This window comes from Homalodisca vitripennis, chromosome 3 (assembly GCF_021130785.1).
Source record: "Homalodisca vitripennis isolate AUS2020 chromosome 3, UT_GWSS_2.1, whole genome shotgun sequence".
Classification (NCBI taxonomy): Eukaryota; Metazoa; Arthropoda; class Insecta; order Hemiptera; family Cicadellidae; genus Homalodisca; species Homalodisca vitripennis.
The window spans coordinates 81,795,290-81,822,571 of record NC_060209.1 but is presented as its reverse complement, the minus strand read 5'-3'; the positions used below and the strand labels follow the sequence as shown (position 1 = coordinate 81,822,571).

At 30.9% G+C, this 27,282-nt stretch overlaps 1 protein-coding gene across 17 annotated transcripts in view; it reads right to left on the bottom strand.

The window, feature by feature from the left end:
- LOC124357111 (protein still life, isoforms C/SIF type 2) overlaps positions 1–27,282 on the bottom strand; it is a 911,156-nt gene that overhangs the window by 45,874 nt on the left and 838,000 nt on the right. For all 17 annotated transcript variants that reach the window (XR_006921921.1, XM_046808566.1, XM_046808571.1 and 14 more), the window contains 3 exons: positions 4,134–4,277; positions 1,679–1,861; positions 1,329–1,586 (listed from right to left, as the gene is read on the bottom strand). Coding sequence is in view for 16 of the 17 variants with exons in the window: in XM_046808566.1 (XP_046664522.1) it covers positions 1,329–1,586; positions 1,679–1,861; positions 4,134–4,277 (585 nt within the window). In the remaining variant the exon portion in view is untranslated. The remainder of the gene's footprint in view (positions 1–1,328; positions 1,587–1,678; positions 1,862–4,133; positions 4,278–27,282) is intronic.

Sequence of the window (27,282 nt, the reverse complement as noted above, 5' to 3'; positions counted from 1 at the left end):
CAGGAAAAGCAAGAAATGTTTTTTCAAGTATAATTTTTAAAACAATGTACAATACAACTCTGTTTGAAATTAAATTTTAGATATAGTACAGACATTTACTACACTAATTTACATCATATCAAATTATAAAATTATTTGTACCAAGATAATTTTTGAAGTAATAAGTACAAACCGATAGTTTTAAAGTTATTCAATTTCTAATAATTCTAGCCTACAATTTTGAGTTCACAGTTTTGAGAAAATAGAGTGTTCTGTAAGTCTCTTCATTTTTTATGATTATGGCATCCACTTTGAAATGGTTGGTTATTGTTTATATTTTTCTATATAAAAATGGCAATTTTTCATAACTTATAAAACTATATTTACTTCTAGACTAATATTTACATAACAAAACTTTTGATAATTTCTCTTTGGATCTTTAATTTATGAAACACCTATATTTTAAGACCAAAAAATATATTGACTGCATTTCTCTTCCATACATGTTTATACTTGCCATACATGTTTATGCCAAACAATGAAACAAGTGTTTTATGAAATGTATGATTCAAATATTTAACATTAACATTTAAGGCTAAATAATATACAAGTCATACTAAGTTAAAACAATTGCATCCACACAGCCATTTCTTGTAAAACAAATTTTATAATAAGTTCTGACTTTAAAATGAGATACCTTTACTTTATTAATGCTACACAAGTCAACTGGAACCTCTTACTGTCTTTTTTTTTACATATTTCACAATGAAAAAGAAATTTGACAAATGAAGTATGTCTTAAATAGATTTCATATTTAAAGACATATATGAGGTAAAATCAGATTGATATTGGTGGAAATATTAAATTAGATTATTAAGAAAATAATTGTTATTTACAGGTTTTCACCTCAACAACATTTCAGTACACAAAAGTAATTTTATACCTTGATTTTAAAATCATAACGATTTAAAACAAAAAATTAATAGATTTTGAAAAAATTGCAATTTGATCAAACTCTTTCAGTTCAGCTGACACAAGTGTCAGAATTTTGTGAGAAAGAAAAGTTTTTATCAATAAAAAAAGGAAACAAACAATGATTTAAACAAAAAGTAAAACATAAATCCTGCAATAAATTGAACGAAAAAAATCAGTTTGAAAATTAGAAAACATTATCACCCACCACATAGTACTGTCAGAAGGAAAAGGTTAAAACTAAAATAAACAAATAAGAATAAATTCACTAGTATTAATAATGAACAGTGAAAGCAAGATGAAAAGAAGAAAAACACAGAGACACAGAAAATAACTGAATATTCGCCTAAGACAATAGGTGCAAGGTCAATAATTACTTGGTTCTCTGGCACTGAGACTTTGACAGTTTTCTCCGATTCGTCTCTCGAGCTCATCTGTAGCGAGCGCCGGCTGGAACCGCTGTTGGAGCGAGAGAGCATAGGAGGCCGGCGCTTGGTGGCTCCTCGACCGGCCAGCAGGTTATTGAGCAATGAGGGTGAACGGGCACATATGAAAGCATGGAACGAAGAAACGGTAAACACGCCCAGCTTGTTTAACGTTCCTTTTGTGGCGCGTGAAACGTGCGTCAGTAAGCTCTGAAAAATTGTACAATAGTTATAAATATAACCTATTATTAAAATATTATGTGCTTTTAGTCATGCCTAATATATACATGTATGAGGAGTACCTTGGGATTAGGAAGTTCCCCGTTTTGAAGGCTAGCCATGTAGCACCGTAACCGGAACTGTTCGCAATGTAACCGTTCTAAATTCTCCTCCCACTGAACAATCTGGGTGTTTATCTGCTGCTTGGTGTCAGGATCAGACACTACACTCTGCTGCAGATCTGCCATATGCTTCAGCTTGTGATCCTGTAATCATGAGATATCAATGTAGCCATTCTAAGTTCTCCTTGTACTGGAGAATCAGGATGTTTATCTGCTATAGACCTGCCATATGCTTCAGCTTGTGATCCTGTAATCATGAGATGTAATCATTAAAGTTTTCCTCTGATTGACTGATATTGGTATTGATCAGATGGTGTATAGATTGGACAATACACTCCTAAATACCTGCCATATACTTAAGCTTGAGAATGAAAAATTTGGAAATTCATCTGAAAGCGTTATCATCGTGAATTGTCTATTTTCTTTCATTTTAATTTGAAACCAAGTCTTATTTCACAACAGAAGGTCGCCCACTTCAGGTTCTATCTGGAGTATTTGTCCGTCCTTCATTGAACTGCTGAACTTAATTTCACACAATCCCATCACTCATTGCACTTTCACATAAATCTCTGTAATTTTATAACAAAATTCGACTGTCAACATTCTTTGCATTCAAAAATGGAATAACAGATATAATCTAAGATTCAATGGAATCATCAATTGTTTTAAATGGTCACAGTGAACACAGAATCCAAAACTAATCATCTATAACACTATCAATGTGGAGTTCATGATATGTACCTTCTAGAGTATAAATTTAGACATTCTAAGTTCTCCTCAATGTATGAGTATTGTTATACGTGTTAGTACGGGCATGTGTAATAATTATTCTTGGCCAGAGACAGATCACCAATTTAGCCAAACCGAACCAGAAGAGTTTTAAAGGGCTATGACTACACATAGATATAACCTCAGTTATGTCATTGATGAGATAGTTTAACAATTACTTCACAGTAAAAGGTAGAACTTTTATATTGTATTTCATGTACAGACTGAACATATTGCATAATCGAATTTATTTTTCTTCCTGAATACAGCCATTTAAATATTTACATGTAGGTTACAAACTTAGTAAATACAATAATAACTGAAGGCATCTGAGGCTACTTTGGCTGCTTCTGAGAAAAGAGTCAAGGGCTTTATGTGTTCTGTAGGGTGAATTATGTATTTTTACATGCAATATACTTAACTCTGTACATTTATCACCCATTTACTCAAATGTTTTTCCATATTTAAAATCCAGCTGTAGTGAGAAGACATTTTAATTTGATCTAATAAGAATAATGTTAAACTTTAAACACTTTTACACCATTATTGTCGGGCATCAAGTTATGGGAAATGTTTCACTTGATTGATATAATAAATACACATTCACGTGTTTTTAGTTTTTCTTGTAAAGTTTACACTTTTTAATATTTTTATGATGAGGTATAAAGGCGTTTTAAATAATGTTGTAAAGATATCTGAGGTAAAGGTGTTATTACAAGGTTCAAATTCAAATGACCACCAGTCAGCTGGCCCTTAAGATGTGGATTTAAAACCAAAGGTTTTATAGGCAGGTTATGTTCTAGTGGTATGATATTTACAATTAAAGCTAAATGTATTGTCAACTTAAACTATTTAAAGGAACTGTGACTGTAACAAGAGAATACAAGTAAAAAATACCTGTGCCACCTTGCAGGAACATGGTATCATGTGAACTATAGTAGGCCATTTAAAAAATTATAAATAATGTATTTTATTTCTTCTGTTCCAACATATAGGCTACATATATTGTACTGTGACAGAAAATACCTCTATATGAGACTGGATATAGTCAGTTGAGTCACTGCTCCTTAAAATACTTACCTAATATTTACTCCTATGAGTCTGTGTGACAAGTGGGTCTTGTTCACTGCTAGTTATTTTGGCCTTTTTTATTTCTTTGTAATTACGTTGTTTATTATATTAAAAATTATAGTTTTTTATATGAAATAGCAAAAAAACACCAAAAGGTTTTTATTACAGAGCAACAATAATTAAACAAGTAATTCTCTTTAGAAATAAAACATTCAGAGATTGGTCAGACATTGTTAGTTCCACTTTACAAAAAAAATACAAACTTGAGAATATAAACAATTGTAAGAAAAGTCTACATGAACTTAATTACAATTTTCAAAATCTTTAAAGAAGTGAAGTCAAATTTCTTATAACTTTCTTAGTCTTTTAGTGAATCATTTTGTAGGACACAATAAATACAAGAAATTCATTTATATTATCTATACCTGAGAAATCATGCACAATAAACCGTTTGCTTTTTAAAGCAAATAATAATAATAATAGAGTAACAGTGTATGTCTCTCAATAAGCTAGTATTATTTAAATACTAAAGCAGATGGTATTTTATACACACAAATTTTAAATGATTGATACTTACAGACTCAATTGCCTTTTCAAGCCTGTAAATTTCTTCCTGCAGCAGATGTAGAGTCCCTGTCTTGCCCCGATGTCTAGCGAATGCAGCTGCACAGGCCGAATGGATACTATTTACCCAGTTCTCAAGTTCTACCTGACACGGTGCCTGCAACAAGAATAATATTTGTTTTACAAGTATATAATACTTAGCTTGATTATACAGACCAGAATTTATTACAACTGCTGAAAACTAAATAAATAAAAATTCAAATTGTATTAAAGTAAAATTATAAATGTTGTACTTGAATAGTGATGCATATCAAGTGAATTAAAACATATGGATTGATAGGAGCAGTCAACAGAATTCGCTTCTGATGCACTATGTTCGGCCAACATTAGACTGTGCTGTGGAAAGTGTTCCAAGAAATATTCTGTATTATATCTTTTCTGTGCTCACAATTTTGATTTTCTTGAACAATTCTAATTCCCCCTTTCTGTTCTAGTATGGAGTAAAAAATGTTATGAGAGTAAAAGAGGTATGACGTTCTTTGAAATACATTACAAACTGTCACAATACCAAGATGTATCAAAGAGATACTGACAATACCACTTCAGTTTAACTTCAACATAATTCTATTACAATCAATATTTTACTCAAATTGATTGTAGTTGTGTCCTATACACACTAATTCCAACATTTTAGGTTCAAATATCTGTAATCATATACCACTTAAAACTTTGTCAATAATTAATTAAATCCAATGTTGAGTTTACTTTTATTTCAATCAAAAATTTTATATTCTGGAGTGGTTGTTTTGTAAAAAGGTCTTGCTTTCAAGCACTGACATTTTGAATTATTTAATAATAAACTTTTATCTGAAAGATCTGTTTTACTACTACTAAATTTACATAAGCAAATCATTGGGATTATATTTTGACTCCGTTAAGAGCAAACTTGCATTATCCTCATGCAGGCAAATGCTATCAATACTCCCAGTCACCACCCCAGGTAATCCCTTCAGATAACACAGGAACGTAAAGGCCCAAGAGTGGATCCTTTAGGAACACCATACCTAATCTCTACTGGGAGATTGCATGCTCATCGCAATCATTATGGGTGTTTATGTGATAAATATTCTGCCAGTGGTTGATGAGGCATACCAAATGAGTTATTTGTCTTTTATTCCTTGATGATAAACGTTTAAAGAATTTTTTTTGACAGACACTGTTAAATACCCAATTGAAGTCTAAGAGCTACTCTCCACACTTCATTAATGGAGTTAATAGTTGCATTTACAATTCCTTTACTTGTACAAAATCCATATAACTTATCTAAAAGGGATACTGTTAATGATTACTAAACGTGTTTTCACTGTTTGCTTAAAAATGTTCTGTATTATTGCAAATAAATTATACATTGCAACTAAGTAAAAAAAAATTAAAATACAATAAAAATTGATTGTCTTTACAAAATTAGGTTAAAAAAAACTTATTTAATTTATAAATAAATGCTAAAAGCATATATTCCTTCAGGGCATAAAAAGGTTTTCATGACAGCCAACATTTCAGTCTTGCAATTTATTTTGTTTACTTTTTATTCCTGCTGGCATAAGGGCATGTAGCGTTTGGCCACACATATTTTTTTGTAATGTGGAATGTTTTTGTAGTTAGTAAATGTTTAGTGTATTAATTTTGATGCTGATGTACTGTTATATACATTGTACTATTATATTATTGTGTACATGATATATTATTGTTATTAGTGGCAATTTCCAAAACATTTCATATATGACTTCATTTTTCTATCTAGTAGAATTAGTGTATTCCATTACATACAGTATTGTGCGAATTACTGTGAATAAGCAGATTTAATTTGTAAATATGATTTATTTACGCCAAAGCTACATCTAGGTACACTTACATGAGATTGTTACCATTAATTATTATGGAATATGTCCCCCTTTTACTTTTCTGACTTCCTGGACACTTCTTGGTATGGAATCCACAAGTTTTTTTTGCAATTGTTTGCGATTGCTTCATCTTTAAACCACACTTAAGTTACTGCTTTTACCAGTTTTGTTTTTGTCGTACTGTCCATTTTTTGCAGTCTAGCCTTACATTAGGATTAAGATCAGGTGAATTCCCAGATTCCCAACCCAGAAGGGTAATATTATTATTCTTGAAGTATTCATCATAGTATTTGATACGTGGCATGGAGCTGAGTCTTGTTGAAAAATTGGAGTCCCTTCAGCCTGGCCTTTGTCAAGCTCTATAGCTGAGCGTTGTCCCAGAAATTCTTTGTACTTTTCACTGTTATCATACTTTCAATAGGAATAAGAGTGCCAGTCCCTGAGTATGAAAAACATCCTTAGAATATTTTTTTCTGCTTGGTTAAAATTGCTAGCAGAAAGTGATTCATTGACTGCATTTCGAACGAATTTTGACTACTGATGGGAATGTTTCTCATCAGAAATCACACCTTTCTCCAATCTTCTGCGCTCCAGTGAGGGTATTTCTTTACCCAGTTTAGTAATTTTTTCATCATAGGCACTGTCAGAAGTTGTTTCCTCTGTAGTCTCACAGCTTTTCTCCCTCCTTCTGTTGTTTGTGTACCGCTGAGTTGTGAATTTTTACTCCAGCCTTTTCTAAATCTTGCTAGAGATCATAACTTGTTTTTCTGGGATGAAGTTTGCTATCATGCAAAAGGAAGGCTTTATCTCGAGGAGTAATCTTCAGTTTTCTTTCACATTTTTTTTTCTGCTGCACTTCAACGGACCCTGTTTCCTTTCTTTGTTTAATTATGTTGTTTACAGCACCCAAACTTACACAACACTCCTTTGCAATGTCCCTCTGAGTCATTGGTGTATACTCATTAGGTGTTACGATCCTTTCTCTTTTCCTAGGTGTGATATCCATATCAATAAACAGTCAAACCTGATTACAAATTTTTCACAAAATAAATGAAAATAACACAAACTTGCATATATAACCAAGATATAACAACATATAATAATAATGTTACACAAGGTACGACTTAAGAATGATATGTTAATAATAAGGTTTTGAGGTTATGTTGTTTTCTTGAAGAAAACAGCTGACAGAATATGCACAGCAGATGCCCCAATGTATAAAAACTGGATTTCTACCTTTGTTAACATTAATTTGCACAATAGTGTACCTGTATGCAGGGGGTTTGTCTTAAATAGCCTGAATAACTATTTCCTAATGGAATACAATACACATTATATTCCTTTGTCATCAACAGACACTAAGAATTGTCTCATATTTAAGGGAATATGGCATTTCTGTCAACATTTCTATCCTTTTAAAAGTATTTCTATATGTATTTTGATAATTTAATTGTGTTATTGTTTGCATTGGCAAGGTTTACAAAACAAAAAAGAATTGTGTACCTTGTCCCCTGAAGAATTTCTCCATAACAATGTTCTTTGATTAACAAAAATGGGGGAAACGAGTAACAAATAATCTATTTTCATTTTTTTTTAATAGTATTGATTTTGACAAGAATTTGAATAGAAATATATCAGATTTAATTTTTACATTTAAGATTTAACATCCTTGAATAATGCCTTATCTATGTAAATTCCTTGATGTTTTACATGTTTAACTTTACGTGTCCCTATTCTTCAAAACTGTTTTCGGAAGATGACAAATGTTGTTTTTTTTGTTTTGTTTAAAGGTTTTTTTAAAGGTTTGTTTGTAAATTAGCTACCGATTGAGAGCTGTAACTTTAGGACGAGTGTTAGCCTTGGGCACAAGCTATGGGTGTGTTGAGAACCAACAGTATGTGAGGCATGTCACAGTAAACATTCCGAGCGACCAGCAAGAAAATACTATCCCTTAACTTGGAGATTGTCTTCTTTCCCAGAATTCAGCTACCCTACAAAAAGATTTAAAATGGGATAATTTTAATATGACCTATAAGCTCACTGAAATTTCAATATGTAAATTTACTGCTCAAGGTGCAAATAATATGTTTATATATATATTCATATCTTATTATACATTTTTGACTTCTGAAGGCAGAAAATGGTCTTAAATGTCTCACAAATAATGTGAGGGTTCATTGGTTCAGCTATACATTGGTTTTATTTGACCATTCTGTTTTCAATGAAATCAGACTGTTTCAGTTTTTAATTACTAGATGTAAAGTAATTTTTCGACGCTATGAAGGAGAGAGAGAAGGGTTATTAGGGAACAATTTTAGCTGCTTACTGCCTAGCATCTCCCTAGTGGAGTGCTTAATAGAGAATTTAAAAATGAAAAATACATATTATTTAAATGTATGTTAACTTGGCATGGGTACTTTCAATTAAGTAAATAATCCTGAGGATCATGTTGCAGGTATGCCAGATATGTACAAATATTAAAAAAAGTAAGGGCTAGTAAGCTGATAAGGATCTCTAAACAGTGGAGTATCTATGGGGAGGGCGAAGGGGTTTAAGTTATATTTAAGCCTCTGATATGTTTAAGTGGATAAAATTTTGTATCATCCACACTTCCTGATATTCTTTTTTACCTGAGAAAGTACACTACTGCCCCTGAATACCTAATGAATGCACTTACCAAATTTTAATTAGACTCTCATTAAATTTTAAATTATGAATAAAACAAGAGATAATGGGGTGATGATATCTTCTAAACAGTGGTATTCCTATGGGGAGGGAGAGAGAAAGAGTGTTAGGATATATCCCTCAGACTTTTACAAGGATAATATTTTCCACATTCCACACCCTCCAGACTTTATTACATCACTGGCCTTGAATACTACCGAATTTGTTTAACCAGTTTTCAATTACAGCCACCAAATATCATTAATGTGACTTATTTGCTTCTTTACATCAAAAATTTCTTAATTCAGTTATACATTATAACTCAATTAATGAGCTCATTGTATTAACCGTGTCAAAGACGATAAAGAAGAGTTTATAAAAATATTCTCTCATATTAAACTATAACACATGATTTCCATGATAATATAATTAGTCCATCATCCATTATAAATTATTAACAATTATTAATAACTGATGTTTTGGATGACTTTGAAACTTGTGTATAACTGGAGGTAAAGTTTGACATATCAAGTTTCTGCAGTTAATTAAAATTCAATAGACTGCTGCCACCTTGAGACAGGCTAAAGTTTGTTGGTAATTACCAATAGCGCACCTTTGGCTTTAATTAGTTCCTTTGGACAGAACTTAATCAAGTAAAAAATAATAGTTTCCTCCTCAAATTCCAAGATTTTCACATGGAAAATACTGTTTAAATGTTGCTAAAATGAATACAAAATGAGTTATTACAAAAGGAAATTTGAAAAAGTTTTCATAAATAAACATTTGTCGGTAAGATTTTTGGGTAAGCGTTAGTAAATGCTATCACTCAAGAGGTTGGAAAAATCTTATTTCTGTCTTTCTCTTTGCACAGTATCTTGAGAATAAACTGACCTATTGACTTGAATTTTTACACGAGGCTTCATCTCTATGAGTTCAATGCTGGTGCATGTCACTCCATGAGATGTGCTGAGTGTTAGCAAAGGGCGATATCTCAACAATGAATTGAACTATAAACTTGAAATTTTGTATGTTGCTAAGAGTACTGACAATTTTGTCTGCTTGTATGTTTATTTTCCAATGGATATCTCAAGAACAAGTTGAGGTGTGGACTTAAAATGTTCCATGTAAAGTCATTTCTACTTAGGCAATGTCATGTTTGATAATGGCCAGTGTTTATGTAACCTAACCTGTACACTTTAAAGTTTTGCACTTCATTTCTACATAGACAAGAACGACTTCAATGAAGGTGCATGTCTATCAATGGGATCTGACTGAGCATAATTGAAGTCTATCACTCAATAATAGCTGCCAGATTTTCTCTTCTAAAATTAATCTTGTTATTTAGACTTTAACTAAATTACAAAATAACAATGTTTTTGATAAGCTTGTCTACATAATTAATTTAATAACTATTATTAAGCATCTTGTGCTTATATTGTTCAAGTCAATCTATAATATTTTAACATGGTTATATTAGAATAGTACAATATTTTATATATTTATATAAGTATGATTTTTTCAATCACACACTTGTGTTTAAAGACAATAATACTTCTGACTTCTGATTGGAGGCTGTAAAATATCTTTTCTGTTTTTCGAAGGATATCTCAAGAAAAAATGAGCTATAGATCTCAAATTTTTCAAGCAACCTCAATGAAGCCTGTTATGTGACATGTGGTATAGCATACTTTTGTTCCTTATATTAATACAACAGACTAACAATTTTATGATGCTATGGCAATAAACGAATAGTTTATGAACTTTTCTTTAATATGTAAGTCTCAGTCATTGTATTCTACTTAATAAATATGATTAAGGATTAATTACATTTTCCATTATACATTGTATAGTTTCATTGCATTTGAATTCATAGGGTTACATTTTTCTTAAGACGGAACAATACAAATTGATCCAGCAAAATGTTTCCTCATCTCCCCAGAAATTGGAACAATTAGCTACAATGTAGTTGATAGGACATGGTATAACACTAGTGAATTCTGTTATCTTATCCAAGTTATAATCTCAGTGAGACATCTAGGTTTGTATTGTCTTTGGCTGCAGACTTACTCATAAACTGCAGAGGAAATTATAGATTTGTTTACAACATTAGATCAAGAATTCTGTATAAAACATATTTAATTAACACATCGACTGATGCAGACGCTTCTTAATATTTGTCTAGATGTCCTTGTAGTCAAATACTAGTCAAGAAATCCATACAATGCTCATACTGCAGTATAAGTTACCAGAAATCATAGTTCGAGAGGTATCATAAATTATACTTGACTGCAGCTGACACATCTTAGTACTAATCTAGATAACCACAGGTTAGTATATGTCTTGTGTGATAATACATACTCGTATCTAGACATACATAAAAATCATGAAGTTTGACATCTATTAACATTCTACTCAAAATTAATAATCAGCAACTAAATCTAAAATTACACTTAAAATATTTTTCGATGAAAACAGAGTGTACGTTGAATATAAACAAAATGTTAAAGCAAATCTCTTTAGTATTACCTTTTATAATCTAAAATTATAAACAACGCATTCAGAGGCTCAATACAAACTATTTAAATCTGTAAAGTGTACTTTGCAGAACCTATTAGTTATTCTCAAAAATCCTCAGTTACCAAGACAGTGAAAAAGTCAAATACACATAGAACGCCCGGGAAGGGAATATTCCGTGAGTGAAGTTTCTAGTTTCTGATTGAGCCGTGCGTCGACAGGACAGGTGATATTTTATGCACAGCCGTGTTGGATACTCCACTGAAGAGATGTGGGGCTCTTTGTCACCGCCCAACAAGTGAACAAAAGCTCACTTCTTTGTTACTTTTATAAAAGCTCCTCCTTTAACCGAATGCTGAGATTTCCCCTCTCTACACAAGTATACCTCCTTGGCTTTGTTCTTTATTCTAGTATCATTTTCCACCGAGAGCAATGTTGAGTGGTCTATTTTCATATAAGCTACAGATAGAAAGAGCCATTGTTGTTAACTTTAACTACACATTCTCGTATAGTAATATGTTATATTAGAATTTGATGTATCCATGATAACTTCATCTTTTTTGTTGTTGATATAATTGATTGTGGGTGTTAAGGGGAAAAACACACTTTTCAATTAAAAAAATGTCATAACCACAAAAAATATTCCTTGGCTTATGCTGATTAAACATAACATTTGACTAGTTTTATAGTTAAAAATAAGTCTTTTTATAAAATAAGTTTATGTGTTTATGTTTTAGCTTTTAGGCCTTGCATAATACTTGCATTTGATTCAAAGCCTACTAAAAACTATAGACAATTTAGGATTTTAAAGCAGAAAAGTCAGCCGAGTGACAAACCAAAGAGAGCATAGTAAAAGGGAGACTACTCAAGAGGCAAAAAGAAGACAAAATGATGAGAACTACTCACCAGCAGAGTTTTAATAAATCATAGTAAGTAAAGGTTTACTTATAAGCCTGATTTCATTACTTGTTTTAAAAAACTTAGGTACAGTTTTCTTCTGAAACAGCCATCCAAATGGTATGAAATTATTTCTGGACATTGATTACTAAGCTATCTACAAAGCATTAGTATTTTTTTAAATCGACAAAGAATAAACAATACAATACAAAATCTAATACAAAAATGCTTTAATCATTTTGTAATGAAAAAATCATAAATTTATTAGTTGTAGCACATTAAAAAAAAAAATGTTATGGCTCATTCAACCTACAATACGTTTTGAAACTTTCAAATCAATCAATCAATTAGGTTAAAAGTTATTGGTTCCTAACTAACAGGTGAATTCCCCATTTAAATAACATAGATCTTTAAAAGAGGATCTCTCCCCTAAAACTAATGTTATGAATTGCCCATTTAAAACACAACGTTAACATATAAGTTTGGTACATATAGTAAGTTTATTTATAATACCAGAAATACAAAGAAAAGCAGATATGGAAAAAGAATAAAGGTAGGGAGTGATAAATATTGAGAATATCCCACAGAAATGAAAGTTTTCTGTCTCTTTAAGATAACTTTGATTAAAACTCAGCCAATAATTAATTTTTTATGAACCATTTTAGCTTTATAGTTTTGCCACTGGATGTGCATTATTGATTTTTTCCTGAGTTTTCAATCATCCTCTCTGGAGTGAGCAGCATACGTTGTGCAATGTGCCTATATTTATGCAGCAAGATGGTATACGAGGGGGTACCCAAAAAAAACCGGAATTGTATTGCTGGCAGCCGGCAGCGTGTAGTACACATTCCTGCCGCTAGGCGTGTGTCGCGCAACCCATTGCGAGCTCAGTGACCCCAGTTCCGTTGTCCTAGTGCATTCTGTTCGTTCGTAGTGACTGTTTTCGCTAACCCTGTTTTGTTCTTGTTTCGTTTTTTGTGATGGCAAGTTTAAGTGAACAACGTGCAGCTGTGAAATTTTGTTATTTACTTGGTAAAAATGCTGCAGAAACTATTTTAATGTTGAATACAGCTTACAAAGATGATGCTATGGGGAAAACTCAGGTCTACGAGTGGTTCGCTCGATTTAAAAATGGCGACATGTCGATTGAAGACAAACCTCGTTCTGGACGTCCATCAACCTCTCGAACGGACGAAAATGTTGATAAAATTCGTGAACTTGTGCTCACCGACCGTCGACAGACAATTGAGGAACTATCAGAGAGTAGTGGGTTAACTTGGAGCTCGGTTCAGCGAATTTTAACAGGAGATTTAGGACTGAAAAGGGTTGCTGCCAAATTTGTTCCTCGACTTCTGACTGACCATCAAAAGGCACATCGAGTTGAAACTTGCCGCCTTCTGAAAGAACATCTCGAAAATGATCCCGATTTGCTGGAAAAGGTAATTACTGGTGATGAGTCATTATGCTATGGTTATGACCCAGAAACGAAGCAACAGTCAAGCCAATGGAAGTCGTCATCTTCACCTCGTCCAAAAAAATGTCGGCAAGTCAAATCAAACATCAAAACCATGTTGATTTGCTTTTTTGATGCTAAAGGCATTCTTCATGGTTCCGCTGCCCCACGCACCTTACTCGCCTGACCTCGCTCCATGCGAGTTTTTTTTATTTCCACACATGAAAAGAGGCTTGAAAGGTCAAAGATTTGACAGCGTTGAAGAGGTTAAGAAAAAAACGAAGCTCGAGCTTGCAGCCATTTCTAAAGATGACTACAAAAAATGTTTTGATCAATGGAAATACCGTTGGGACAAGTTTATTAGTTGTAATGGAGATTATTTTGAAGGAGATAAGGTCGTATTGTAAAAAATTTGATAATATATAATTTTTATAAAATAATTCCGGTTTTTTTGGGTAACCCCTTGTATACTGCTCGTAAATGTTCTGTACATTCAGGTGTATACTTAATTTTTTTATATACAACTTGTTTCTGCTGTGAAGTTTGATTTGGGCAAGTTCATCGCTATATTTTACAATTAGCGCATTACAATTACAATTTTTGCATATTGAATCATATTCAATAAAAGATTCCAGTTCTTAAAACGTAATTTGTAGCATACAACGATTGCATGCAAAGTATACATTAGTTTGCACAATTGACAGCTAGCTCGGCAAAGGAAGGAAATATGTAAAGTAAGCAATAAGCCCGCGAGATGGATGCACAAACAGGTGGACAGTATGTAAATGTATTCAAGATGACAGAAGCTGTTCCATGGTGGCCATTAGGCAAATTTGTCGTGATCTTTCCAGGTAGGCTTAGCATGAATAATGGAACTAATGTATCTTTCCAGCATCTTGACCGGTACTCTCGCCAAATCTTATTGAATGTCACTCGACAAAACTAAAAACACAAGTATATTTTTCAAAAGTAAAGCAATTGCTGAATTAATCATGTGCATTACTCCACTTGACAATAACATCCTATTGTATCTATTGCAAATATTTTAAATTTTAATTCAAGGTATAAATATCAATCAAGTTACTTAAGTAGTACTACAATAGTTTACTAAACAATCTTCAAACAACATTTAATAGTTACATCAAACTAATGAAATGTAACATACAAAATTTATGTCACAACAAATTTCTTTGATATATTCTACTTTTACTTTTACTTAAGCTATTTAGTGTTGATTGTAAAATTGTATAAGTTTCATACAAAAATTATAAACTGCATTTAGGTTTTTTGGTACATTTAAATCACTATTGTATATTTATACTTTGAAACCCATGCATTGGATTGTGACTAAAACTAGATATGTTAAGAATAATATTGCAATATAATTATGCTACTGCTATCAAAATTTTATTTTCATAAAAAAAATTTCAATTTACTAGATTAAATCAATTTTACCTTATAGATCTAGCATGTCTTGTAATTGTGATCTCTATCACGCTGCAATGAGCATTGCACAAATACTCATTGATAACCGTATTTACAAAAGGTACATGCATATCAGTTAATATTTATATTGGCACACTTAAACAGAGTCAGCAGTTAAACAGAATAAGAATTTAAAAATAAAAGATGAATAATAAATGGTTGCTATGCAGGGAAAAGAGCCAAATTCAACTCTGACACTAAGTCCAGAGCTGTACAGAAAACCTGATGCTAATCTGGATTTGTCCGGATATAAAATGATTGGCCACACGATTGGTTCTGGACTTTTATAAAGCACAAAAACACATTGTTACCAATAAATACTTACACATATATCCCTCCTACTGACAGTTACTTTTTAGTGACAGGCTACTTTTGTAAGTTGTGTAAGGATTTTTAAAAATTCATATAAAATTTACATTATATATATAGTGGAGCAGATTTTCATTATATACATGGTGACAATTTTACAACTGTAAACCGATGTTACATCACTGACGAAGAAGAAGCAGTATTTTTAAAGGATAATGTATGAATCCACTATGAATGAAACCTGAATCAATTCGCTACAAAAAAATAAACACTATAACAGATTATATTGCAAATTTTGTAACAAAAGCTTGTGTAACACATATACAACACAACGGGACAAAAATGACAATTGCGAATCAAAATTGAATTGGTTTGGACTACAAGCTGATTTGATGACCAGATTGTAGATGGTTTCTATGAACTAATTAAAAATTCAGTAAAAGACAAATCACCCGTGACAGAAGTAATATTAAAGCAATAAATTTGAAAGATTATTGATTCAGAAGTTCAAACCACAGAACAATATTTGGGGTGTATCATTTATTTGATAAGCTTGCAATAGCACATAATAACCACAAATTGATGATATTTATTCTATAAGGAAGGAATTAGCACTACTGAAACTCTAGTATAAGAATTTTCACCAATTATCAACTTGAATTTGTTCTATAAATACATCACTATGGTTATTTTTTCGGCAACTATTATCTACTCCAATTAAAAATTTATGAGATGTTTAATGACAGATGCAAGAACAAATATATTGAAAACATACAAATAGTAATATTAATTAAAGCATTACAGTGATAGTAAAAGGAATAAACCTAGTATCAAGTAACAGTTTATTTTTGGTGAGAAGCCCTGTTGATGACCTTATGAGAAATTATCGATGGGTGGCCAATGTGAAAAGACCAGAAATAATGAACCGTTTGAACTTCACTAACGAAGTGTTAAGTTCTGATGAAGGCCAGTGGTGTGAACTTTGCTTTTATCTGACGTAGCAAAGTTCTACAGAACAGCACAATAAAACACACACTGATCAAATTATGGGCAATTTAACAAATCAAGTTTACTTGTTTTAGAAGCCATTGCTGTGATTCTTTAATTCCATCAACTCTGGCGTAAAAAGAAACAAACAATATCAAATTTATGTTTTACAATTATTTTACAGTATTAGTTAATAGATCAGTGATCCAATCAAACAATTAAGATAAATTCACTCTCTTTATATTGAATATACAATTCCTTTCATTTAGAATATTGTTTATTTGTTCTGTAGTATTTATTCTACGTTTTTCACCCGGAATGGATATTTTATTTATGGAGTTCCAAAACTCATATATTCATTTAGAACCAAAATTAAATTTTTTTGATTATATGTATATGATAAAACAGAAAAATAGTGGAATCAGTTTTATTATCACAAAAGTGCAGAAAATAAATAAATTACTGATACTCTAAGACTCTATTACAGATAGGTGAATGAAAAATAAAGAACTGATTTAGTATCATGAAAAATAGCTTTTTAATTCATATCAATGTCGTTATGGTCTCAGAATTAATTTGCTCTGCAATAGTTAATATATAAATAATCAGATACTTCTTACAAAGGTCAAATACACAAAAATGTATGATACTTGTGTACCAGATATACAGATAATGTAGTGGGAATTCTGGGCTTCCAAATGCGCCCAGTCTCAGTTCACCCCAAGCAGAGAAATTGCAAAAAATGTCATGGAAATTTCATCATGAGGATCTACCTAAGAATGATTTTTGCCCACACATTAGCTATTGTAACAAATATGCTGGATACCACAGCAACATTTCAAATATACTTATAAGCATGCAATAATCACACTTGAAACAACTGAACTTAACAATGTGCATAGTTAAACATACATCTTGGGATTAGTGGTATATAAGTTTAAGGAGTTTGCTTCTACTTCAAAAGTCAGAAACTACAAGTAAGTAAACAATCCGACTGAAGAGCAAGTGGATTCTGTATTGCTGCTAGAAAAACATTTATTGCTTACAAAAAACTATAAATTAAACTATAAACTATTTGTTGTATTAATAAAACTAGTGATTTATGCAAAAACTAAGAAAGTGCCATAAAATTTGTGACCAGTAAGTAATAAATATAATCTCACTATCAAGAAGTATCAATAATCTCTTTGTACAATAAAATACATAAATTGTACAAATTTATGATTCAAGAATATTAAAGTACAAAAAAATAACTAGAAACTATATTTCATATTCCTTTAAATTAGTACATAATTAATAAACTAAATACGGTATTTTGAAACCATTATGCAAAAACAGTATACAAGGTTGAAAGTGACAGTCCGACCTAAGATCATCCAACTTTTCCGAAGTCAGATCATATTAAGAAAGGGGGGAGTGTACCAAAAGGAAGTGTCCTTGGCCATCAGCACGGGCTTCAGTGGTGCCTTTGGCGCCACCCTGCACTTCTGACAAAAAACAAAAAACATCTCTTGAGATAGTACCCAAATTCAAATTAAGGTCACGTGAGCGCTCTGTGTGCATAAAATTTCTAAGGACATAGGGGCTGGATTCCTTCTATGCGCTTAATTCGCTTTTTTTTCACTACTCCCATTCAAACATACAGGTAAACATTAACATCTACACTTAGTACCTAAATAATTTATTGCAAGAGTATAATGCCTTTGCCTTTTCCATTATAAGATTTTTATATGATTGATGTTTAAACCCTATTGAAAGAGTATACTAAAATTAATTAAATTATGGGTTTCATTATACATGGTATTGATTTGTATTTACCAGAAGTAAGAGCATGTTGTTTCTTGTAACATTTATTAGTATTTCCTGATACTATTTACGTTTTGTGCATAATTATTACATTTTCTATGAACTAACACTGCAAAGATTTAAGATTGCTTTGACTTTGATCCCTAAATTTTATATTGATTAAAATACTGATTGGGTACAGACTGGGTTTATGTAAAGTGTGTCGGGCGCCCGATGGAGTATACGTTGTTATGCATTTTCTCATGAGTATTTTTATTGTTTGCCTGTCTTGGTGCTTTGTAAAATATGAGCCCGCACTTAAATACCTCAGGCTATCATGTACACATCATTGCTTAATTTTTTTGGGTAAATTAATTTTTTAGGTACCCCTACATGGAGAAACATAAAAAAAACACATATTGAAATATTTTTTTCTGTGCAACATTGTGAAGTCTACATACTTTTTTTGTAAACAACCTATTAATGTTTTTGTCATTATTATAGAAAAATTCTGTGGCATATAAAAAAGTCAGGAAATTAGCCGTCGTTATGAATGTGTTTAAGTTCCAACAACTTATCCTAATAATATAAATGCGAAAGTGAGCTGATTGTTGGTTACGCTTTCAGGAATAAACTATTCAACCGAGCATACTGAAACTTGACATGGATTGACATAGGGTCCTTTGTATGAATATAGGCATATTCTTATTTTTTAAATCCTTCGGGACTACACCCCACTGGTTTCTAAAGTTATGAAAATATTGTCTTAGTCTCTAATGTTAAATTAGAGTAAACAAATATTATTAATTGAAAGAGCCTGTTAAATTTAATCAACTGTTCTGTGTAAACATTTTTTAAAATAGCACAATTATATGTTTAATTTATTTAAACACTATTTTCAAATTGTTTACATTGCATCCATTTTTCACTTCATAGAATTACATCATTAATGCTTTCAGTAAGAAAGCTAAGAATTTAAGAACTTTGGGGTTTTAAAATTAGTCTTAGTAGTTCCAGTGTTACTGACACCGTTGCAGCAATTCAATCAAATACATGGAATGTTAGATGCAATGCAATGCAGAGGAATTGTTGGCAAAGCTGTGGGTAAGTGCTATTCATATAAAACGACACAGCTGTATTGAATCTAACAGAAATAGTCACAGAACTTTAAAAGTCAATTTCTTGGCATGTATTAAAATGATTTTGACAAAAACAATATTTTCTGGCTAGGTAAATAAAGTAAGTCTGTGTTGAAATAAACAAAATTTAATTCATACCTTGATCATCAAATTGTGTTTTAATACTTATTAGTAAAAAGATTACTTAAATTGCGATTATTCAGTTCTTAAGATCATATCATGATATATTAATAACAATTTTCATAAAATTTAATATATTTTAAATGTTTCTGTTACAAAAATCTATTGAATGTATTTGACAAAATTCTACTTCATATCTGTGAGAATATTTCCTATATTAGATTTACCAGTCTTAATTTTATTGGTCAACATAGTAAGAGTTTTTCAGAACAAATAATTAAGAGCTCCAAAGTCTCCTTAAACAAATTTATGAAAAAATGTAATGTGTAGTGTAGAGAACAGACACAACTAAATATTATAAAATTAAAATTAATAATAATTTGGATAACCAGATGAAATAACCAGGTATTTGTTATTCCGTTTTTCAGTATACCATTTCCATGTAAAATTTATTCATAAACTTTGTTACTTTTGCACTGCACAAATTAAATTAGAATTTATTATTTAGCTTAGATTTACTTTATTTTTCTTATTTACTCAGCCCTCTTCTTATTCCTGAAGTTGATTACAAACTTATTCTTGTAACTTCTTCATCAGGTTAAAAATTCTAATTTTTCCTGTGTCTCATTTTTATTATCCTTAGATCCCTTCATCATTAGACAATGTCATGAAATCGAGTATTTAACAAATACAGTGTATAAAATAAGCTGATAATAAAGTCCTCAGTGCAGACACACACAATTCTCAGCACTAAATTACATGTAACCTAAAACTTAGCAAGTTAACCAGAACTTAAGACACATGAGGAGTAGAATAAATTAATACAGTGTGTCTTAAAAGCTCCCACCCCCCTCTATTGACTTTCTTATGAACAGAGATGAAAGGATTTACTTTTGGGCATATTTATATGACAAACTGAAGAACTTTATGATGTATGAAAATCGTTGAACCCCCCCCCCCCAATGGGGTAGTTTGGGGGTAAGTACAAATTTTAAATAGGAACCCCTAGCAAGTGACAACATTTTAAAGGTATCATAAAAAGAAGAATAATGTAAAAAAGTAGAAATCTCTAATGTTACTCTATCAAATTTGGTGGTTAATTAAAGTTTGAGTTGTTTTATATAACACATGTTTTATATGAAACAGCATTGTTCCAGTACTAAATGAGTTTGTACAAAGTGCTTATGAGCCTATATTTCAACAGGACAGGGTTCCACTACCTTACATGTGCTTGTCCAAACATTCTTAGATCAAACATTTACAGACAGATTGATAGGTTAACGTGGTGCTACGGTAAAGTTTTTTCTAAAAAATAAAGTTTATGACACAAAACCTGCAAAACATGATGACTTAGGGACAAGGATCGAAGACGCCTGCCACCTCATCACACCTGAAATCTTATAAAATGTGAGAAGTGGTTTTGAATAGAAGCTTTATTTTTGTTGAGGTACATGGCAGCCATTTCGAGCATCTCATCTGAGTGAAATTGAGGTGAGATTTCAAGATTTTTACCATTTTTTACCAACATCAGAGACTTCTAGTTTTTGAAATTCTATTTATAATACCTTTAAATTAATGTGTCACTAGCTATGGGTTCCTATTTTTAAATGTTTACTTACCTGCAAACTATCCCATTTTGGCCTCAGTTTGTCACATAAACATGCCCAAATGATACAATTTAATACAAGGATAAACTGAATATAATTTTGTCCCTTTGTACAACTAATAAATATTCAATAATATTTCATTCATATAAACTCCTTTTATATTCTTAAAATAAATTTTCTGATTGATTATGTACCATCTTTCAATTTAGCCCTTATGTTACAATATAATTTTAAATTTATTTCTGTTGTTTACCTTTCAAGCAGTTGAAACTTAGGCATAGTGAGAATATTATTTAAAAAAATTATTACCCCCTCCACAAGTTTAATGAGTTGCTGCAAATCCACTGCAATAACTCACATCCTTTCAGTACTAACATCCGTTTTTATGGATGTCTGAAAAATGTGCACTATAGCCAACATCCGTTAAAATGGATGAAAAAAAAGGAAATCACCAAAAATCACCAAAAATCACTGTAAAGTCAAATGTTTAAAATATTATTGTTTTTGTGTTTTATTTATAGAATAATTCTTCTGAAAAACACTCTGCATCATGTGTTTGAACTAAACACTGACCAAACAAAGTACTAACAAATAACCAAATCATAAAACAATAGAATTAATCTTTTTTCATAATCCTGTGTACAAAGTTTATTTTTCACCTCGATAGGTTTTTGTCAATAACTTCAATTCAAGTAAAACAACCATGCTTAAAATGTATCTAAGAAATTATATACAATTCTATATAAATTGCGTAAACTGAAATCCTGTGAAGCTACAGATAAACTAATCATAGCATATTAGATCTATTTTAGTCCAAAATAGCTTTTTATGAGAACATGGTATGAGAAATGGCACAAAATAGCTTAAAGAAAGTACAACAGAGAATCACTGAACGATTTACTTCTGTGTTTAAGGAATTGGGAATTTTGAAATTGCCTTGTCTTTAAATTTTTTATTCACTTTTTAGTGGTAAGAAACACTATTCTAGTGCATTCCACCTTAAATCGAGCACTATATATACATAAGTTTTGTGAACATAGTCCTGATCGAATATTTATGGCACATTACTATAAGAATGCAAGTAGTTATTAAATCCTCAGTGTCAAGTAATAATAGAAAATGGTGTTCACAATTACCATTTACTTTTGGTGTACATTAATCGGTTCATCGTTTAGGTCAGGTATGAAAGGGGGTCAGACCTCTCCTTGTATAATGCCAGGGTTTAAACTAAATGGTTCTGACACCTGGCTATTTATTTTTACTAGAACCTTTAGTTCAGTTTATTGTGTATTTTAATTTATTAAATTTTTCTATATTTATTATTTTTACTGTAATCTTTATTACAATTTATTGTACATATAGATAATTTTTAATTCCTTCCACACTTTTATCTAGTAATTCTGTCATGAATGTATAACAATATAGCATGAACATCTTTTGATACTACCATGACTTTCAAAATGCTTTTTTAGTTTAAAAAAGCCGAAAGCAAGCATTCAGTTTTGGGGGAAAGTGTCTTTTACCAATATATATTTTGGTGTAAGTTTTGTGATCCTCATTTATATAGATTCAGTATAATTTTCCAATCTTTGTAAAATGACTTATGACATCACTTTGTACAAATGGCGAGGGAGAGATATTCCTGTATAATTTTCACACCTTTCTTTTGTTCCTACTTATAAAGTAGGACTTTATAACAAGAGCTTCTTTCCATTCACTTGGAATATCACTTGGTTCACATTTCTATAATTTTATAGATCTTCTCCACTCCCCAGCTCTATTAGGTCAAACAATACAGTCATTGACAATTATGAATGAATGCATACTGTGTAAATTTATTTCTTATATCCCAAAATAGGTTTATTCTAGTACTTTTATATTTCACTGTATGGTATTTCTTACTTTTTACCATTTTAATGTTTTCTAACACTGAGACTTCTTTTTCACTGTAAAATTATTCAGTTTCACATAAATAGACGATTCCAGATTTCTTAGTTTACAAAAATAATTGAAAATAATTCACATTTAAAATCTCTGCAAGTTACCTCAATTTATCTCAGTAACAGTTCAAAAAAAAGTTCAATCAACAAAAGTAAAAATTCTGGAATTTAAATTAAATGAACCAAGGCAACAGATTAGTTAAGCTTGTAATACATACTACTGTAAAGAATATTTTTCATACACTAAGTTAAAGACACTAAGACAATTAAAATTTTATTAACTATGTTTGAAAACAAAACTATACACAGACCAAATCTTAAAAATTAATTAATACAAAAATGGTGAATAGAAGACTGAAACAGTATATGAAGTTTATTTACTGATTTTATGTATTTCAATTTACAATTTAGGTATCCTCATGATATATTTGGTATCCTCATTGATGTAGAGGAGGTTGTTGGTTTCAATCAATATATTTGCTGAAACTATGTAAACAGTATAACCTTATACATAATTTATTCAGCCCCAAGTTATTTTAATTTAAGTTAGTTTACTGCAAAAATGTATTGTTCAATATGTTCTACTGTAAATTGTACATGAAATGAATAAAGGGATTAATTTATTAAAGTTTGTATCAATATTATAACAAATTTATCAATATATATTACAACAATGGTCTATGGTAATAAAATCTGATTGATTGTTAGCTGTTAACAATCAATCAATGTTAACAGTTAAAGCATTCCCGATTAAAGTGTCATGATTGCCACTACAGACACAGCTGGTCGGAATGAATAGTTACTCTTGCGCTACAAGGACCAGTTTAAATTAAATACGGCTGTAATAACGACTCTCTCCTTTGTTTGAGTACAGTCTTCATTATCATTTCTCTTTTGGTCTTGTCCTCATTTCTAATTTAAACCTGCTAAAGCATTGAAACTGTTACAACGGTATGTAAATGAAGTCAGGGAGTAGTAAAAAGCAATATGTCTATTGTGTAATGTATAGAAAAATAGTCATGTTTAAGAGACAAATTCATCTGTAATATGTTCAAATGAGATGATACATAATGTAAATAATGTATTAAATGTGTTTACATTTCTGAACAAAAAAATGAGATGGGTTTAATGGAGTGTAACACTATTGTAATTTAATAAGAATATTTGTATAACACATAATTTAGTATGTTACGATAAGTTGAAGTGTGGTAAGAAGCATGTAAAGAAACTGAGAGAAACATGTGGAGTTAGTTTATAACATTATTTATAAAATTTTAAATCGCTAATTAAAAAATATGTATAGGAATAAAAATGTGTCCATTTTTTGCCCAAAGAGTTCATTTTGAAACTGAGAAATTTGTTACAAATACTTATTACCTGTGTCCGATTTCTAGAACTAGAGGTGGTGGAATTATAATAACCCCCTGGGAGTCTAGACTGTATGAGATTCTCCCTCTAAAAATTATGAACTTATTTGATCTTAAAACAGTGTTCATGCATTTCTGAGGTGGAGGGGAAAATTTCTCGTGCAAACCAAAACTTACTCAGTCTCAAATCGGACACTGCATATTAGTAACTTAAAACTTTTGCTAGCATCATCTGGTACCAGCTCTAGCATTACACATACCTCTTCTTTTACACTTTGTAATCTTTCCATCTTATTTCCTACAACTTTCCTGCTTTCACAACGCAGTTGTTCATGTAACATCTTTCTCTATCATATAAGCCTTTACTCTCTAACATTCTATCCTTATTCAATCTTGCCTTAACCACAGATTCATTTATTCATTCTCAAATATCACTACACATCACAAGAGTATAGCAGGTGGATTGTCATCAAACTTAAAATACTGAAATAATAATACTTTAAGTCTAAATAAATAAACATATGTTAAAAAATGCCCTTTACAAGACACTGACCAAGAGTCCTTAGCAATTTGCTTAAGCAAGTACGTTACTAATGTGATGAATTTACTTAATCAAGTAATGTGTCTAATGTGCACAAATAAACAGTTATAAATCCTCTTCCTTTGCACATGTACTTTCGAATAAAGTTGGTCCATACTATGTTGGTTTATGTTTGTGTTATTGCTGAGGGTCAGCTATATCAACGTTTGACTTTCCAAGTATGCTAACTCTCAGAGTAGTGGCTACAAAATGTTAATAGTTTAAATTGAAGACCTTGGTTTTGGATTGGATATATGGTGGTATATCTGCTAAAATCATCACAGCCTGGTGTTAAGATTAAAAAAATTACGGCTAGTATTATAGCTCTCAATTTCATTTTTGAATAAAATTGTGAGAGCCTAAAGTTTTTTTTAACTAAAAAGTCTGCAGATAAGGTTTATAATATTTTTATATGATATAATTGAAACAAAAAATGATGGTGCTTTTGTAAAACATCTTAAGAAAAAATCATAAATTTCATAGATATTAAAAAATTTAAATAAAAATAGAATGCTAACATTAGTTAAAATAAGACCATTAAATTAATTTATGAAACCTTAAATTGTAAAATTATTTATTAAATGAATTACCCTCTTTTAGATTTGCATTTAAGGTTTTAATTTTATACAGTATTAATTGAAACATGGAAAGTTGTGTATTATGCAACTTGAGAAGGCTCCTAACAGTTCTTAATGACCAAAATTCAATTCTTGAATAAAATTGAGTAACATAGCCACATAAAAAACAATATACAAATTTTACACATGACATATTACTTTATTGCTTGATCCCATATTAAAAAAATTAAACTCAGTTTTGTCTTAAAAATCTTAATTTTCCACAAAGAAAATCTTTTCAAAGCATTTGTATGTAGCTGTTTGTACCGAACATTGCTTAAAACTGGACATTGGACACAATTTGGACACAAACTAAAACTCTGGCTTCAAGACCATCCATTTTACACGATAAATGAATTTTTAAATTGTACTGTTCTCTAAGAATATGTTCAATAAAGAATTTACAATTTAATTTACAAACTGTATCCTTGACGTAAACTGCCCAAAGCTGAATTTAGTTTTGTGCGTATAGCAAAATGGAAGATTTGCAAATTGTTAGTGTTACAATTTACAATGTTCTACCAAATACAACCCAGCTTTCAGTGATTAGACCATCAAGCAGGAATGGGTTTCTTGAGGAAGTTAACTTGCACGTTACGTTAACAAACACAGCTAGTTAAGACGAAGCATTGTGTGGGAAACTTAATTTACAAAAGGAAGCCAGCCCCACACCTCCAAGTTGACAGCTCATTGGGAGAGTGGAGCCAAGTTTCTGTTGTCTTCCAACTTGTTCAGTCAACGCGACACAACTGTTATTGTTCACTAACTGGAGCAACTGAAGTTTCAGAGGTTTTAGTTGGTCAATCGGGAATGATTTCACCACAGACTTAACATATTTGGAAGGAAAGAATTTCTAACAAAAAAGAACAGAAATCTTAATTTAAAAGTACTATCTTGTATAAAGATATATCATGTAAAAAGAAGGGTAAAATAAATAATATTTTTTAACTTGTGAGTAATTTGAAATTTGAAACTTAGAAACAGAATACTAAACACTTATAAGGAAAACCTTATTAAAAGCCTTTATTCGAGAAACGACTTTGAGCTTTATCACATACAAACGATGTTAAGAACTTTCACTCTCTTTTTAGGTTGTAGAGTTATGGTAGATGTTTAAATATAACAAAGATATGTATCTATACTCTTTTCAGTTTTTCTTGTAAAGTGTACAGTTTTTTTATGATCTAAACAATGAATTTTGAAATTGTTTTTGATTAACCAATAAAATATTCTTCAAATTTTGCATGCGTATTAATTATATCTGTAAAATCAGACATCTATGATTCTACAATCAAAAATAAGGGAATATATAAGAGTTTATAATATCAATATTATATGATGAATGTTGAAACTTCGTTTTAAATTGTACTACTACTACATTAATATTGACTGATTATCATTTTGTTTGTATTCCTATTTTCAATAAGTGGTTTCGTTATATTTAGAGATAAACAACATCAACCTGGGTAGAAGGTTGAGATATACAAACATTTATAAATATAGCCCTACTTGTAAATATGAAAAATGTGGAACTAAAATCTTTATACCTTATTTCACAAACAACTACCTTATCTGAGACTACTACTACCTATGATGAGAAAAGGATTTTAAGGTTTATAACGTTCTTCTGTTTTTAATTATTGTCATCATCTCACGAAGTGTCATTTGGAAAAACCTATACAATTTGAATAACGTATGCGTTTGTAAATAAACAGGTATAGGCAGAATTACCAGAAGGTCTTGCAACATTGTACTTTTGACAGATACAAAAAAAAAATTATAAAGATATATTGATTG